This window comes from Macrobrachium rosenbergii, chromosome 18, assembly GCF_040412425.1.
Source record: "Macrobrachium rosenbergii isolate ZJJX-2024 chromosome 18, ASM4041242v1, whole genome shotgun sequence".
Classification (NCBI taxonomy): domain Eukaryota; kingdom Metazoa; phylum Arthropoda; class Malacostraca; order Decapoda; family Palaemonidae; genus Macrobrachium; species Macrobrachium rosenbergii.
In genome coordinates, this window is record NC_089758.1 from 30,531,734 (window position 1) to 30,548,704 (window position 16,971).

At 36.0% G+C, this 16,971-nt stretch overlaps 1 protein-coding gene across 1 annotated transcript in view; it reads left to right on the top strand.

Annotated features, from left to right (window-relative positions):
• gpp (grappa) overlaps window positions 1–16,971 on the top strand; it is a 69,714-nt gene that overhangs the window by 27,278 nt on the left and 25,465 nt on the right. Inside the window, exons 3-11 of the mRNA XM_067120628.1 lie at window positions 1,306–1,446; window positions 1,899–2,074; window positions 3,254–3,531; window positions 3,808–3,914; window positions 11,359–11,400; window positions 12,554–12,580; window positions 15,296–15,658; window positions 15,915–16,050; window positions 16,507–16,760. Coding sequence (XP_066976729.1) covers window positions 1,360–1,446; window positions 1,899–2,074; window positions 3,254–3,531; window positions 3,808–3,914; window positions 11,359–11,400; window positions 12,554–12,580; window positions 15,296–15,658; window positions 15,915–16,050; window positions 16,507–16,760 — 1,470 coding nt within the window. The 5' untranslated portion in view covers window positions 1,306–1,359. The remainder of the gene's footprint in view (window positions 1–1,305; window positions 1,447–1,898; window positions 2,075–3,253; window positions 3,532–3,807; window positions 3,915–11,358; window positions 11,401–12,553; window positions 12,581–15,295; window positions 15,659–15,914; window positions 16,051–16,506; window positions 16,761–16,971) is intronic.

Genomic DNA, 16,971 nt, shown 5'->3' on the forward strand with positions numbered 1-16,971 from the left:
GCAACAGTCATCGGTCATTTCCTTCGTTTCTCGGTGTGTCACATCCTGAGGAAGTAATGGCTTTGGCCCCATTTAGTTTTATTTTCATTGTTATTTGTTTTTTTAACTACAGTGTGGTCTGTTTTTTTTCCCCTCTAACTTACAGATATATGTCACTGTAGGTTTTATATGGTGATCTATGAAGCTGAGTTATTGATGTCGTGGGCATTGTAGTCCCTGTAACTGTATAGAGTTGTAAATTTAATGAAGACTATAAAGAAAAGTCAGGTTCTTTAAAGATACAATGAGGGCTAAATGAGGTCCTTTTCTTAAGTGTCACTTATTGATTCGTCTGTTACGGCACAAAGTTCTGGAATGGAAGATTTTTGTCTTTAGGTCCAGAAATTTGTTTCCTAATGTTTAGTCATGCATGTCAAGTCACATGGGCTGAAATAAACATTAGAAAGACAAGAACAACTTTTGTGAATGGAAGCTGATTCATAATGGTTTTTTTTTTTTGTGACGAGCAACTTTTGTGAATGGAAGCTGATTCATAAGGGTTTTTTTTCCTCATATTTTTCTGCGATTAGCTATTGTCATTGTCTTTGGATAGCTCCAAGAAAGAGGTGGGTTTATAGTTTAGTGTAAAATCTTTATTTACACTGGTTGATATGCTTACCCTCGTGACATAATGATGAGCACTAGTATTTAGTGAGGTGGTTCCCAATTTTTTGGTATGGTTACCCCTGGCAGTGGTGGGATAGATCACCCACCATGACCCCTACTCCATTTCTCTTCAGATATGTGAAGTTATAATATAAAGGAAAGGAAAAATATTGAGATGCTTAATTTCTAATGCCTTTCATATGTAAGAAATTCATTTTACTTTTACTCAAGTCTTAAGAAATAAAGAATTTAGATTTTAGACATTATCCCTTTGCCAAAAAATTCAAGTTCAGCATTGTTCCTTTCATTACAAATGGAATTGCCTCGTTACTCCCCAGAAACGGTTTCGTTACCCCCACATGGGTAATTACCCCCAGTTTGAGAACCACTGGTCTAGTGAAATAGAGATTTGTTAAACCATATTATGATGATGTATTTGTTGCCTAGATATGATATATTCAGTGCTTTTTGTTCATAGGAGAAGCATACATTCATATATTTTTTTAAGTTCTCTGTGAGTCCTTGTATAAGGTTTCTCATTGGAGGTTACTTCCTATACCACATTCCTACATTTCATATTGAGATGTCATATTTTGCCTTGCAAAGTCACGGTTTAGCTGTATTTTCAATTTTTTTGTAACTGTCATTTTTTAATTCCAGGAGAAAGGAACCAGCCTGCCTGCCACCCGCCTCAACAAGCGACCATCCCGTGCGATGCTTAAGCACATCATAACCCAAATTTACAACCATGCTGTCGTCGATCCTGATAAACTCAATCAGTACGAACCTTTCTCACCAGAGGTAATCAAATTTTCGTACGTTGCGAACTTCTTGTTGCCTTTGAAATGTCTTCTGCACATTGGAATCGGTGTCAGGGAGCTGACATTGCAACATTTTATTGCTTGACCTCAAAGACTTAAAAAGATAATGAGTTAGTTTTTAATCTTGTGAGAGCATTTCTTTTGTTTTGCTCTTGTGAGAGCATTTACATGTGTAGATGTATATACTGTACTGCACAGTATATGTGTGTTTTTATATATATAGAACTTATATAATTGTAGATTTTCTTCACCTATAAAGGACGGGGAAAATCCACAATTGTATATGCACACAGTTTTTTCTGTTTCAGGAAGCTCTCAATATCTTTGATCAGTTAGCCTCCTGCGCATTTCCTTCACCCATTCAGAGATCACGGGAAAGTGATAATATTTACCGATAATATTTACTACGCATTTCTTTTCATCCCTGGGCAGGTGTACGGCGAAACTTCTTTCGAGTTGATTTGCCAGATGATTGATCAGATCCACATCACGGAAGACGACACTTTTGTGGATTTGGGGTCCGGTGTTGGCCAGGTGGTGCTGCAGATGGCAGCTCTGACACCATGCAAGATCTGCATCGGTATCGAAAAAGCTGACACCCCGTGCAGGTACAGTCTGGTGTTTGTGTAGCTGTCCACTGCTTTGGGTTGTAACTCTTTGTACCGTACTTTTTGCATTATGCATAAACTGCAATCAAGTTTGGATCTTTCCTTGACCGAGCAAAAACCCTGTTGTTGCTTAAGTAAAGCACAGTAAATTCAAGACTAGCTGGTCACCTTTCAGTGTACTTTTTACCCTTATGATGGCCAGTGTGCACTTTACAAGTCTTTCATGGACTGGTCTCTCTCTTGTCAGATATGAGCTGAAATTCAAAGTCTGTCACTCTATCGAATTTCTACCATTCAATTAAACAAACGCTAAAGTTTGCAACTAGATGAAAAATTGTAAAGGAGAAACTTCTTCTAGATGCGTACTGTACTGGAAGTTTGCCAATTTTCTAGTATTGTTTTGTAACCCAGGCCGCATTTCTTGTAAAATAATCGCTTACTGTTATTTGCATATTTAAACATTTAATTGAGTGGTTCTTAATAGTTAACCAGATACAGCATCTGAATCAGCCCCCTTTTTTTTTTTTTTTTGAGCCCCACTGAGTGTTGAGGGACTTTTCATATTTTGGCAGCAGACAGCCACAGATAAGGTGCCTTTTTCTGTATTTGATAAAGGACAGTCATCTTGAAGAGCATGGCTTTTTTTGTCTCATTAAATATGAGCTGCTTTGTATTTTACAGTAGCTATTTTTCTTGTATTAAGTTTCATCAGCAAGATTTAAGGTGCCCATATAAAAAACATTCTGATCCACACGGTAATATGCGTACAATCTAATGGTAACTTTTGAACAGATACATATGTAGTATTTATAAGCCAGAAGCAATTGAAGATAAATGAAGACATACTGATGCCCGGCCAAGACTTGATCTTGGGTCGGGGTGTCAGCACGAGGTAACGATAATTACCTTGCCACAAAGAAAGGTATAGTTTATTCCTGCTCGTACGTACTTGTATCTGTCAAATTCAGATACATTTACTGGAGCTGGAATAGACCCACCTTCACCATCGTAGCCAAGCATTTATTCATTTATTGTGCTTTTAGGCTTAAATATATATGTAGAATCTAATGGCTACTTTTTACCAGATACTCATTTAGTATTTATAAGCCACAGTGCCCTCTTACTTCTCGATTTCATCACATTTTGGAAACACTTGTCACATCCTTCCTTCTCTTACAGGTATGCCATGGAAATGGACCGTCTTTACAACAAGTGGATGAGATGGTATGGCAAAAAACACAGTGAATACAAGTTACTCAAAGGCGATTTCCTGAAGAAAGAACATCGTGAAGCCATCACTGGGTCTTCCATTGTTTTTGTTAATAACTTTGCATTCGGCCCCAACGTTGACCACATGTTGAAGGAAGTCTTCGCCGATCTTAAAGATGGTGCCCGCATTGTCTCTTCAAAATCCTTTTGTCCGCTTAATTTCAGAATAACCGATAGAAACCTTAGTGGTACGTCAGTTGCTGCTTCTTTCTATTGTCTCAAATTAGTACAGTACTAAATATGCCCTGAATGATATAACACCACATAATGTTATAAAGTGGAAACTGTTCTCTTCTTAGCAGGCACTGATGCTAAAGTATAGTATTTCCTATTTAGTTTCACAGTGCTTTTAATGCCAACATTACTTGTCAGATCTTAAGAAAATGATGTAACCACTTTTGAGTTGAGTTCGTTTCATTTGTTTACCAGACTAATTGTAGTTTACTGTACCGGATTTCTTACAGATATTGGAACCATAATGCATGTGTCCGAGTTATCGCCACTGAAGGGCTCGGTATCTTGGACAGGCAAACCTGTCTCGTACTTCCTTCATATAATTGACCGTACAAAGGTAAATGACTGACTCTAGAAAGAGTTTGTTTTCTTCTGTGCATGCGAGAGTGTATTCAACAGATTTGTAGTGTTGAACACTTGTATATCTGAAATATACCACCTTCTCTATATATAGTCATTTGAAAAAAGATTCTCAAACACCCTTCAAACTTTGCTATCCTCTTGGGGTCATTATTTCCATTTCTTTGCTATCATGCTTACTAACCTTGATTCCCAGTAATTGCACAGGTAGCTTTTATATAATATTGAGCCTTTAAAATGTCATTTTGGGGTCATGAATTTTCCTAAGAAGTTCTCTCATTAATACTGCATTTGATACTTATTTCTTGGTTTGGTTGGAACCTATTCATTTTTCTTTTTCTTCTTACCTGAAGTATACTCAGAAGTGTGAATTTCTTTTGGGAAAGTGGAAAGTATTTGCGGGACTTTATTTATGCAAATTGTTTTGTGAAAAATATATTTCCTAGAAAACAGACGAAATTTCAAAGTTTTCAGAACTACTTGAATCACATCTGAAAACTGAGTAGCCTGCAGTCTTTTACTTCACTATTTTTTGCATTATGTGGTTGATAGGATGGTGTTCTCATTTTGAACCATAGCTTTTACTGTACTTTTTTGATGGTTTGCGTGTTTTCAATTTCGATAAAATACAGTGTTGTGAGACATTTAGATTCCTGGTTTTATAATGGTTTGTTGGTGTGGGAATGTTGCTGGTACTTTCATGAAAGAACTGGGTTTAATGGGCTTATGTGTATGTTATTTGCTATTTATTTTTTATCTTTGCAGAATGCAGTTGCATAATTTATAATAGTTTTGACACTGACAAGAAACGGTAGTCAGGATTGGGTTGATGAAGTCTGCTGTATTAGTTTATGTTCAGAGTGCATCATGGCTCAAACTAAAATGTCATTGTTAGCTGTCATAATCCTTGTTGCAATGTTGTAAATAAATTTTTGTGTTAGATAATGTCAACAGGAAGGGGAGGCTTTTAAGGATTTGGGATTGCATTATTCAGTTACACTGCTGAATTTTAACATGATCTCATGGGAAATGAATTATAAATGCAGCATTTCTGGATTATGATTGTGGTGCTTGTTAATGTTTACTTAGGTGTTTTATCAGTCATCCAGAATGTGGCTACCAATGAAAACTGCAAGCAATGTTTTTAAGCCGTTAAAAGTGAAAAAAAGAATTGTTTGAGCAGAAGAAATGAGAGCACTTGTATGAGAAGCAAATTTGTTGTTCCATAACTTAATTCTACCACAAATGATTTAAATTAAGAGGATTTTTAAGGCTTGGTTTTAATACATTAATTTGCTGCGTGATAAAAGGATTGTTTTCTTTCATGGGCACACTGGTCCAGTTCATGCAGAGTGCATGTAATGCATAGTCTCTGTTACAATGCTAGTTACACACATACTTTTCTAGGCAAGGAATGTGGTAATTTCCCAGAAAACCAACTAGTAGTTTTCCTCATCACATTTTTAATAGCTACTGTAAACTCTTATAGATATTTATTGGTTCAATATACGGAAGTTTGTTCCCTTACACTACCATTAAAATACAGGTTAAATAATGGTGCAGTTGCCTTTAATTCCAGTAGCCCAAGATATGAAATTGGCCGTAGAGTAATACTGTGAAGTGAGGGTCATGCAAATTTGATATCATCTCGAGAAGGATCTCTTTGCTCTTATGGCTACCTTATAGCAATCAGTTACTTTCCATTTTCTTGCAGATACAATGTCGAAATCATAATATTTTGTAAAGGCCCATTGAATATATGGATTACTGTTAAATTTAGTAGGTATTTCTCCTAAGCAAATTTTATTTTTTTCCTGGATAAAGAAGTTCATTTGCGGACCGTGACATGACATTTTTCTTTGCCTTATTTCTGCTCATCCATTAATGTCTGTCTTGGCACACACACCGTACGGCACTTCATAGATTTGCCAAGTGCCAGACACCTGCAACCTTGAAGGGCAGGCTTTGCAGTATTCATCATTGTATTCTTTTGCTTGTAGAGTATTTTGTGTGAACTCTCCTAAGCTTTCTACCTAGGCATGCTCTGCGCACTGCTTTCATTACTTTTTGAAGTAACAGTTTCTCAGTCACTGCCAGTGAAGGTAATATTTGTTATCCTGGTAAAGTGATGTAAATGATATTTGCAGTAGTGTCTTTTAAAAACAGACACTTATTAGAGTAATTCGATACCTGTACAGTTACCAGGTGTGTCTTGTTCCTTTGCTGTTATATTTCCTTATGCTAGTAGCTTCCCAATGATAGCATATTTTATTTTAGGCCTTACTTAAGCCATTGTTTGTTAAGCATTTAATCATATTCTTGAAAGCTTCCTGACAAGGAATTTTGTTTACAGTAAAATTTGTGAATTAAACTATGATTGAAGCCAGATTTCTTTTGATTTCTATATGAAAGGGTGGACTAACTCCCTCTGAGTATGAACCTTTACTCTCGTTAAAGACTTATGCATGCGGCTTTCATTGTCACCTGTCTGGAATTTTAGAATAATATTAATGATATGGGTTTTTTTTTTTTTTTTACAAGTCTGAGACCCATTTTTTCTCAGGTATACAGTATATTTCTGTTGTAGGCATATGCTATACAATATGTTTACTGCTTGAGGACTGACATTTGTTTTTGTTCCTAATTGTTAGATTTTATGCTAGATCACAAGTCTACATGGCGTATACTTGTTGTCACTGACATTGATGATCTTCGAAATTTTATGAGACCTCAGTTTAATGGTCGGTTCTTTTGGGACGAAATGCTCAGAATACTACATCGTCAGGTACTCAGGTCCGATCTTGACCATGGTGATGTTCATAAGAGTATATATGTTTAATATTGGGTGATCATGCCATTTCTGAACAAGTTCATATATTTATGCTCATTGGAAAAATACTGTCCTATTATGTTCGAGTATTGTTGCAAGCATTATTCGATGTACTGTAGATGCATCAGAAAAGTAAGTTATATAGGTACAGTGATTTATATGGAAATACTCTCAATTTGTCATCAGTAAGAAGAAATCTTGTTACCAAGATTCATGAACTTATGGTACAGAGCTTAAGAAGAAGTAAATGGCTTCTAAATGCCCTGCATCATATCTTGAAATTCTGTAATATGATTACTTTGTGTACGTGTAGGTTGTAGATTTAAAACCGCCATCCATCTTGTTACAAGCTACTGCAATTGATGAGGTTGAAGGTACAAAGCTTCTAAGTTCTCATCAACAATCGCAACCAAATTTCGTGAGTTCCAGAAGTCATCAATGACCTCAGAAAATTTTAGGCATAGAATTTATTTTTAAGAAAGAACCAATCACTCCATTAAGAATCATACAGGTGTGTGAATTGACTGTTTTTTGCTTCTGCATATTCACAAAAATTTTTCAAGTGTTCATTTTGGTAAATATACCACAGAACTGGGGAATCATTCTCAGATAGCCCTCCTTGATTACTTGAAGTGACATTGCCAAAATTATGGAAAAAGTTACAGGAATCTTGGTTCAGTGTTATGACGGATGCCTTGTACATTTTGTCAAGGCCTGCATGATTGTTGATGATATTTGCCCTGATATTTACCTGCAGAAGAGGTGTTTATGGCATCTGTTTCAGTTAGTATATTCTCATAAATCTGTCATCGTGACAGTTGTTTTAGTCAAGAATTGAGATGTTTTCAGCCATCTGAAAATTTAGTAGTTATCTTTTGACATTTAACTAAAATTTTAATAAAAAATTATCTTGGTTATCTCTAATATAATGACACTAGTCAAGGGTATATAGTAGCTTCCAGGGAATTAGAGGCTAGGTGTTATTGAGTGTTAGCTGTCCAACTAAAAACTGGCTTTCTGTTGACTGCACACTGCTGATGTTGGCGGTGATTTTGTGCACTTATCATAGTTTTTTGTTTTTGCCAACATTTCATTTCTTGTTTAAACAGACATCTGGTAATGCACTGGAGAATTATTGGTCATAGATCATGATTATATAGTAATATACTCTGGGAAAATATATGGGAACTTATAAGGGACCTTCTGTCGTAGGCTTTATCTATTGCATTGATGATGCATGCACTGAGTACATATCACTTTCTCTAATAATGCTGTTCAGTTCAGGTATACCAGATAAAAGTGAATCTTAGCAGAGTCTGGGGTGATGTGCTCCTCTTTAGCGGTGGGGTTAATTGTTTGATAAAACCACTTAGTCACATTTCTAGGGTCATATTTGGGGAAAATGAACGAAGGAATATAAAAGAATCTGAATAGCAAAGTAGAAAGAAACCAGGTGAAATATAAGAGGCAGAGGTGGAGCTGCTGAAGTGAAACCGAAAGAGTCTTCAGGACTGTCCACAGTGAGCTACGCCAAGCTAGCTCAGACAGGTGATGCCTTCCAACAGGAAGGTCGCATTGCAGCAGGCAGTTTTCAAAATTGTAAAATTATTTGACATTTTCTGGATATGTCATGTTTCATAATATGTTTTTGGAAATTTACTTGTTAAAAAAAAAAAAAGCCCTAAGATTTACTGTACAATGATATTTGTTCATTGCGCAATATTTTCATTTTGTATGTTTCAGTGGCTTGGTAATAATGATAGCTCATTTTATTTTATCCTGTCTGAGGCCTGGATTGTTGTTAACCGTATGATCTTGAGCCTGCATTGTTATTAACCCGATGATATTTCAAGCTATAGAATATTCCCAATTTCTTCGTACAATTCTGTCATTACATTACTACCTGTTTTGACAGACATTGAACATAGGTACACCAAGAATTAAATGGTTTTAAAAAGGCGAGAACATATAAAATTTCTACATTTTGACTAGAAAAACAAGTTGTTTTGTGTGCCATGCTAATTTGAAGGAATTTCTTTTTATTAAGCCTTTTCAAAACATTCGTAAAATGGCTTGCAATGTGAAGTGAACCTTATTGTAACTTTTTGCCAAAGCCAGCCTTCATGGTCATTTAGCATTTTGTCAGATTTTCCCTTTACAGGGTAGGATGTATCTATATTTGTCCACTCTCTGCACTCTTGTTTACGTTCTGCCTGCACTTTCATCTGGTCTGTGCCCTTTCTCCACAGTCTTTGAGCCTTTTCACAGGTTGATGATGTCCTTTTTCCTTGTTCTAAGGACCATTTCGCATGTCGGTGCTGCCCTTTCCTCCAGGTTCTTTGGGCCTTTACATAGGCTGATATTCTGCTATTTGAATATGTACCAGTCTCTTCATTGTGTACTACGCCAGTGCACATGCATCCAAACTATCTTGGTCTTTTGGATATCAGTCAAATTTTCAGCCTCTGAACACCACATTTCATAGCTGCTTTCTCATTTGTAACTTAATTTGTAATCCATATGGTATGAGAGATCCCATGTCTCTGCTGTTCTGCGTAAAGAATTACTTTACAGTACGTACTGTGGTAGGGTTTTTTTTACATTTGCCAAAAGTGTTTTCAGTGTTGACTATCGGGGTACTTTGTATTTGTCAATAGCTCATTCATCTCCAGTGTTAACCAGGCTGTTACAGCTCATAGCCCTATTGCCTTCACAATGGTAGCTTCATTTTTAGTGTATTTTTTACCTGTATTACCTCATACAGTAGTTGAAGTGGTTATCATCAGTTAATTTTTTCCTCTGTTGCTTTAAATTGATTGTATTCAAGAAATGTTGGTTTATGAGATCTTGACTGATATTGTATTTTGTTGGTTTTCCATCATCTTTACATCAAGCTTATACTGTTTGTATGGGCTGTTTCTGTGAGCATTGGGTGTAACTTATAATTGGAGTTTGGTGCAGACTGTTGTATGGTGTGGCCATGTAGGAATTATTCTAATGCCTTTCAAGTTTCTTGATTGTGGAAACATCAGTAGCCTCAAATATTTTATGTACTTACCACCATGGATGTGATCTTGCACTGCTGATATGTGAAAACTTCAAAACTTCTCTATTCAAGTAAAGTCTTGCCTTTTTGTGAGGTTGTCATTCCTTAATGATATCTTTGATGTTAGTTGGGTTTTGTTAATGAAAGAAAAATCTAAGACTGCTCCATCTCTGACAGTTGGGGCTTGGCAGCCTGTTTTTTAAGTTGGGATTAAAAGAAGGCACAAGGACACTAGTCCTTTGTGCAATGAAGTCAAGTTAAAATGCTGAACAGAATAGGGTTTCTGAATAACTTTTCTTAAGGCAATAGATTGCACAATCCTTCGCTCTGTTTACATTGAGAACATTTTTGTAAATTTTTTATCCCCATTTCCACATCTTATGTAGGCTTGAGTATCTTTTCATCTTTTTTTTTTTTGCATTTGATGAATTTAGTGTTATCGTTTAGTTTATGGCTTAGACCATTTACACCATGTATTGACCAAGGAATATATTATTCATATATTGTTGAATTAAGTTGGCAATTGTGTTGAAGTTCTCTTTCTGAAAAGCAAAGGGGAATACATTTTTGCAGTACAGTAACTTGTTCACTTATTGTCATAGAATGTCACATCAGTTAATGGAGTTGATTTATAGATGAAGGGAGCAACTGCATTTGCAAGCTGTAGACAATCTTAGTTTATTTCAGTTTTTCTTTTTGTTTGGTTGTAGCTAGTTAATGGTAGTTTCGCTAGTAAATAGTTATGATGCAAATTTTCTCATGGAGTAATTAGAAGTGGTGCAACATTTACTACATAACATTAACCTTATTTTTTGTATAGTTTAGTTTACCTTTTACAAAACTTCATGATCAATTGGCTGTTCTATTCCTTGTGCTCCTTTGGCTTTGGGTTGTAACTAAGATTAATTTTTCCAGAGATTTATTACTTTAGTTAATTTCACGTTTTGTGTTTGTTTCTTGTGCTAATTTTGTAAGAAAATTGAGAAAATTCATGTTCAAGTGGTAAGCTAGCAAGTGGTGTTGAGCAGTGAAATTTTTAAAATTTTCTCTCCTATGACTGTGTTACAAATACTGTAAAATGAATTAATTTTATGAAAATGGATGAAGTCAATGTAAAAACAATGTGTCTGTTAGAAAGAATGAGAGAACGATTTGTTCACAGGAATGAGGGGAAGCTACTCTTCTGATTTGTGCTTGGGTAGGTAAAGAGGCTGATCTGGATCATTTCATGTTCTTTCTCAAAATCTAAGAATGGGTCCATCAAATAAATCATGTATTAACAAGGTCTAATTTCAGTAATCAGATGATTAGTTTTTAAAATTGATGGTGTGGGTTTTTTAGTTTTTGGAGTTTTTTTTTTTGTGGGAGCTGTATTGCTACTCAATTCAATGATCCACTTTGCCCCTTTACATGAAACTTACACGTGAAGTTTCCTCTTGTACTCAGCTTTGAGCCCTCACAAAATTCAAAATTGATTTTATTTTTCATTTTTATATTTTGAATTGGTATATAATGATTGGTCTCCATTCTTTTTCCTTGTTTCAGTTGGAGCGCTATTTCCAAAGACTTAAGAACCCCAAACTGAGGGTAAGTTTGTAATAAGTTCAAAAGTTACCTTGGCCCTCTTTCTTTGTTGTTCATAACTGCCACCCATCTCATGATGGTTTCCAAGTTTGTCAGTATCGAGATTATCCTTTTGTTACAACAAGATGCTTCTCTCTTTTTTTATATTCTGTTAAGGAAAGTCCAAGACCGTGACTTGGCTTGTAATTGTATGGGAAGTAAGTCCCGTCTTTTTCACCAGGTTGTGCATGTTTTCTTCGTCCGAGGTTTGTTTTGGGTGCAGTTGTGAGCAACATTGCAAGGGACAAAAGAGGCCACAGCCAACAGCCACCATTCAAAGGGGCAAATTATCACTCTGGTTTCCCTTTTTAGCAACAAGTTCCTCCACTATTCACACATACTTTGGTCTCTTACTAAAAGAATTTTACTCGGACTTGGTTACAGTGAAAAATATTGAAGAATTGAGATGCAGAATCACTGTGATTCAATTCTTTTTGCCATTTTGGATTGAAGACACATTTTAACCTCATAGTGTTTCTCATTTTAGTTGTTTTAAACATAGTGAAGGAGCTTTTTGCTAATAAGGAATATCAGGGATGTGCGGAATGGGCAAGTGGCTTGGGGATGCGGCCAATGGTAGCTGCTCATCAACCAATTGCAATTTAAAGCACGTCCAACTGAAGGAGGTTGAGGGCTTGGGGTTGACTTGTGCGTCTCAGGTCTAGCCCGTACCCAGACAACCTACACACGGTGACAGAATGACAATAGTTACGGGACACTTGATAAAGAGTTCACGGAGATTGTGTGCCACTGTATTTAGTGATCACTCAGTTTTCATGGAATCCCTGAAAGGTTCACGTTGTTGTCATCTCTGGACTAAAATATTGATTGTTATGCTGTACAGTATGGTTGGTCATTCAATGCTCCTGATATTTTGAGCTAACTATATATGAACAAGTTGGAAAATGCATATAACTGGTTGAGTAAAATTTGTTGGCTGTGATTTCATTTAGATCGAAGATTTATCGCAGAGTGCAGCATAACTTCACTGTGTTTTGAGTTTTGATTTATTGCTGTGCATACAGATTATACTAGTAGTCATTCATAGTACATATGTTGAATTTAGCTCTTTCATATTGTTTTAAGCCACGCCATTCATTACTCTCTATTTATACAGTCTGCAAAAAATGGCGAGGATAAAATGGTGAGTAGGTACAGTGTAGGCTTGAAGACAAAGTCTAGCATGTTGCATGTGTCAGTTTTTTCTTGTTAAGATTTAAGGGTGTGTTTAGCTTTTTTTATGTGGTAAGTTTAGAGGTTTTTTTTTTTCATATACCAAAATTAACATTGGGGTTTCGTGAAAGTGAATGTGTATTGTGTGTATCTGTATTATACAAGGACTTGTGTTGCACTGGGTATTTATTGTGAAAGGTACAGGACAGGTGTTTACTAATACTTTTTGTTTTGTTTGTTTTCGTAACTGTAAGTTTTAACTGACGATTTTCATCAACAACTATTTCTCATGTTTTTTGACATTTTCTTTGAGCTGGCAGACATGAGTTTATACTTCAAACTGCCTATGATTTCCTTTGATATTTTAAATTTTACTACTCTGGGCCTGTAATGAGAATTTTGTTTTTTGAAGAATGATTACTAATTGTCATTCTCACTTCCAAATTATACTTAAAGAAGAGTTTTTTAATTACACTTTTCTAATAGAAGAGCTTTTAATTATACGCATAGTAGACAGGTTTTTCTTTGAAAATACGTTCAATATATGATAGAATTATACAAAATACTCTGTTTAAAAGCTGTGCAGTGCTGGAGAGATATAGAATCAGCATGAATGCTTTAGGAGAGCTAGTTTAAAAACAGAATTGAAATGTAGATCTCTTCTTTGTGAAATAGTTTTCCACTTTTGATTATGCTTAGCCAAGTCATTCAGGATTATAGAACAGAATAGGTTTTTTCTTACCTGGGAATTCATAGTGTGATTTATAAACTGCAGACTATACTTTTAATTATGGGTTGAAAAGTAGGTAAGTTTGAAAAGGATGTCATTAGTTACAAAACATTCTTAGGAAGCAATTGCATATATTTCATCACATGAAAAAGTGGATCAGATATTATTTTAGTGCTCAAAGCCCTTGTAAGTCTGAAGTAGAGTATAGCATGGTTTGTTGTTTTGTTATACTTTTTGTTGAGTAAATTGGTCAGACTACTAAGTCAAGTATAGTATAGTATGCATTCAATAATAGAGAGAGTGATTAAAGAAATCAGCATCACATACCATACCTATGAATGTAGAGTGTGTGTGTGATGTGATTTTTTGAGTGTATTCCAGAAAGGCTTATACTAGAAGCTTTGAATAAGAAAGCAGTTCGTGTTTAGATGAGGAAGCGTCTATATCAATCAAGTACAAACGTATACATTTTGAAGTAATTTTTGTGCGACGTTTAAGGGGAAAGGGATAAAGCTCTAGGTGGAGAGATTAGGCAAGCTGTGTGGATGATGAAAATGTTTGGCAAAGAGGGCAGTTAATTGAGCTTGGTTAAGAGACAATGTGCCGAAAGCGGTGGAAAGTTTGGTGTGGCTGATTTTTGTAGATGATGCAGTACTGATTGGTAACAACGAAGGGACGTTGTAGAACAGTGAGTGTAAGAGAAGTTAAAACAGTGAATGTGATTGTAAGGATATGCTGGTAAATGAAAATGGGGAGGGTGGAGCACTGAATGATAGTGGATGAATGGAAAAGGTTGATTGTATTGTTTTATTAGAGTAAATGCAGTGGATGTTGGTAGGAAGAGAGAAATTAAGTCGCCCAAGGAAGGCTGGATCGTCCATCCAGGATAAGAAAGAACAGAGGAGTGTCCTAGAAGTAAAGCTTGGAATATAGGGCAAGATTTAAAGACATCACTTCATTTTTTAAATGAAGTATAGATGTTGAATACAAATGAAGGAAATAAAGTTGTAAGGAAATAAAGTTGTAACTGTTGTGAAGAATTTTTTTGTAGTACAGTGTATAAGAAGTAGATCAGTTGAAAAGGTAAGAGAAGTGGTGATAAAAAAAATTTGGGACAGCAGTTATTGACAATGAAAAATATGGTGCAAAGTGTTTATATAGATTTGTTTGGGCATATAGAAAGGATGGAGGACGGTACATTGGTGAGAAGAACGTAAAATTTGAAAGTGTTGTGAAAAGAAATAAGGTGACTGAGAAAACAGTGTCTGTCTAGAGTAGGAGAGGCATGGGAGTGGTAGCGCTTTAATATCCTGTAAGCCAAAGGTTGTGTGTAAGACGGGAAGGGTTTGATGTGCGTAGGGGTTGTCGATGCACCTTATGGAAGTTTTCAGCCATGTGGGTTTGGTCTTGATTCAGGGCTTGAAGGATGAATGTAACTCAAATGTTTTTGTTAATTTTGGAGAAAGAATTTAGGTAATGTATAAAAGGGGTAAAAAAGTATATAGATTAACATGCTAGTAACACAGCAACAGTGGGTGAAACAAATGTATAGTAACCTCCAAGTGTGATTTTTATAAATTAGTTCTTGTATGGGTTTTCAGTTCAGCTTTGATTAACTTACATAGTAGTTGAAATCCTTATTTAGTCTGGTTAAACTATGTTTTTAAGCTATCAGTCAAGTTAATGTTAGTCTGTAAGGTGTGCAGAACTCACATTTTATACATACTAGGATAACAAAGTTTTGTAACTGGAGGACAATTGGAGCTTTAAAATATGAAAAGAGTAAAATGTAGACTATGTAATGAGGAGACCATATTGAGCATTAGTTTCTATTTAGGATCCTTTTGAGTTTCAAATGAGGTTATCCATGAATTGCTTATGAAGCTGTAATAGGAAGGCTAGATAAATTGATTAAGGTTGAGGATGCAGCATTAAGTTCTTAACCCTGGGCTACAGGATGACGAGTCTCCAGGAGTACGCAGAGTGCGAAGGGACCTAACCAAGGCCTCACTTAACTCTGAGACTTCATCTAATAATTCATCAGATCAGAATAAAGATCTTGATGACCCAGTTATTGGTCCAACTACTAGGCGGGCTTGGAATGATTGGTGTTCTAGTTCAACCGTATTAAATTCTTCTTCTTCGGCTAAAACAACCCCAAAGGGCTCGTCATGCAGAAGTTCAGCAGATGAAAATGATGACAGTGTTAGCAATGGTCCCACTAGGCATCCAAGAACTGGAACTAGAAGGAGAAATACTCAGCGAAGAGCAGCGGCTTCCAAACCTTCTATTGTGGATGATCCAGACCCTCCAGTTGTGGTGAGTCAGTTAATGTCTTCTTTTCCCCCCCTGTTTTTCAGAATTGTTGGCTCTGTTGGAATAAGAACTTACTTATCTTTGGAGACTTGAAAATATTAACTAGGGCTTGTCTGATGCTGATGATTTTTTGCTGTGAATGAGATATAACCAGTTTTTACCATGTAAATGAATTTGAGCGACTCATTTATTATTTAATATAGGCATGGTAATGACATTGGATGTAATACTCATGAAAGGCTTTTCCTTTTGTCCGCAGCCCCGTGCGCCAAGACGTTCAGGGCTGGGTGGGAGACAGCGCGGTGGGAAACGTGGTCAGAGATCAAAGAAGGTCATCAAGATCAATGGTCTTGATCTTCTCCACACTCAGACTCTTCTTAGCACTAATTCTGATGGTAAGCATAACACTGAGTATTGTTACCTGATGCAGAGATATGTAGTATGACAGTGGTCAGTGAATGAAAGAGTAAGAAACTGAATATACCAGCCTTTCACAACCACCTCCCAGTGCTTAATAGAAATTCTGTAGGGTGGTGCTTTACTTTTAGTACTTGTAAATTTCTTGTATACATATTTAAGCATAATATTTTTGGGTTACTTGTGAGAATGGTCAGGAAGTATGAATTTGTTAAAGAGAGGAAAAAGTATGTGTGTGTGTGTGTGCGCATAGGGTATGACTTGGAACTAACAGAAGTACATATTTTAGATGAAACCAAGTTAGACCTTGTAATGGATTTATTTGCAATACATGTATGTTGAAAGCTGATTTGTGACTACATAACTGTTTGATGGGAGAATGGTACGTACTTCATATGAAATTCTTTTCTTCCTCCCTGATAAAACACTACCAGATGCCTCAGGGAAATCATCGTCCTATAAGGATCCTGCACCAGGGTGCGTTGATCAAAAGTTGTCTATGATTTCTGCATCGACGACAGGTGGTATCTTGCGACACGAAGAGTTACCCATTCCTCCCAGCTCAAACACACCTTATGCACTTGAAGTCTTACTGGACATCATGCGTCAACAGTACCTGACTCTCATAGATTCCTTTAAGAAACCAGAGTATAAAGATTATGTGTTGAAACAGATGGAAAATGAAAAGGTAAGAGTGAATGTCACCTTCAGATGTAAAATCTTTATTCAGGAGTTTTTTTTTTTTTTTTTTTTTTTTTTTTTTTTCTTCATAAATAGTTTTGACATGATGTTTTTGGGTATAAATTGATTATATTTGACAAATAAAATTGGTTGGGAACTGGTGTGTCTCCTTTTTCAATAAATTTTTCTTGTCTTGTCTGTACTGAATCGTCAACATT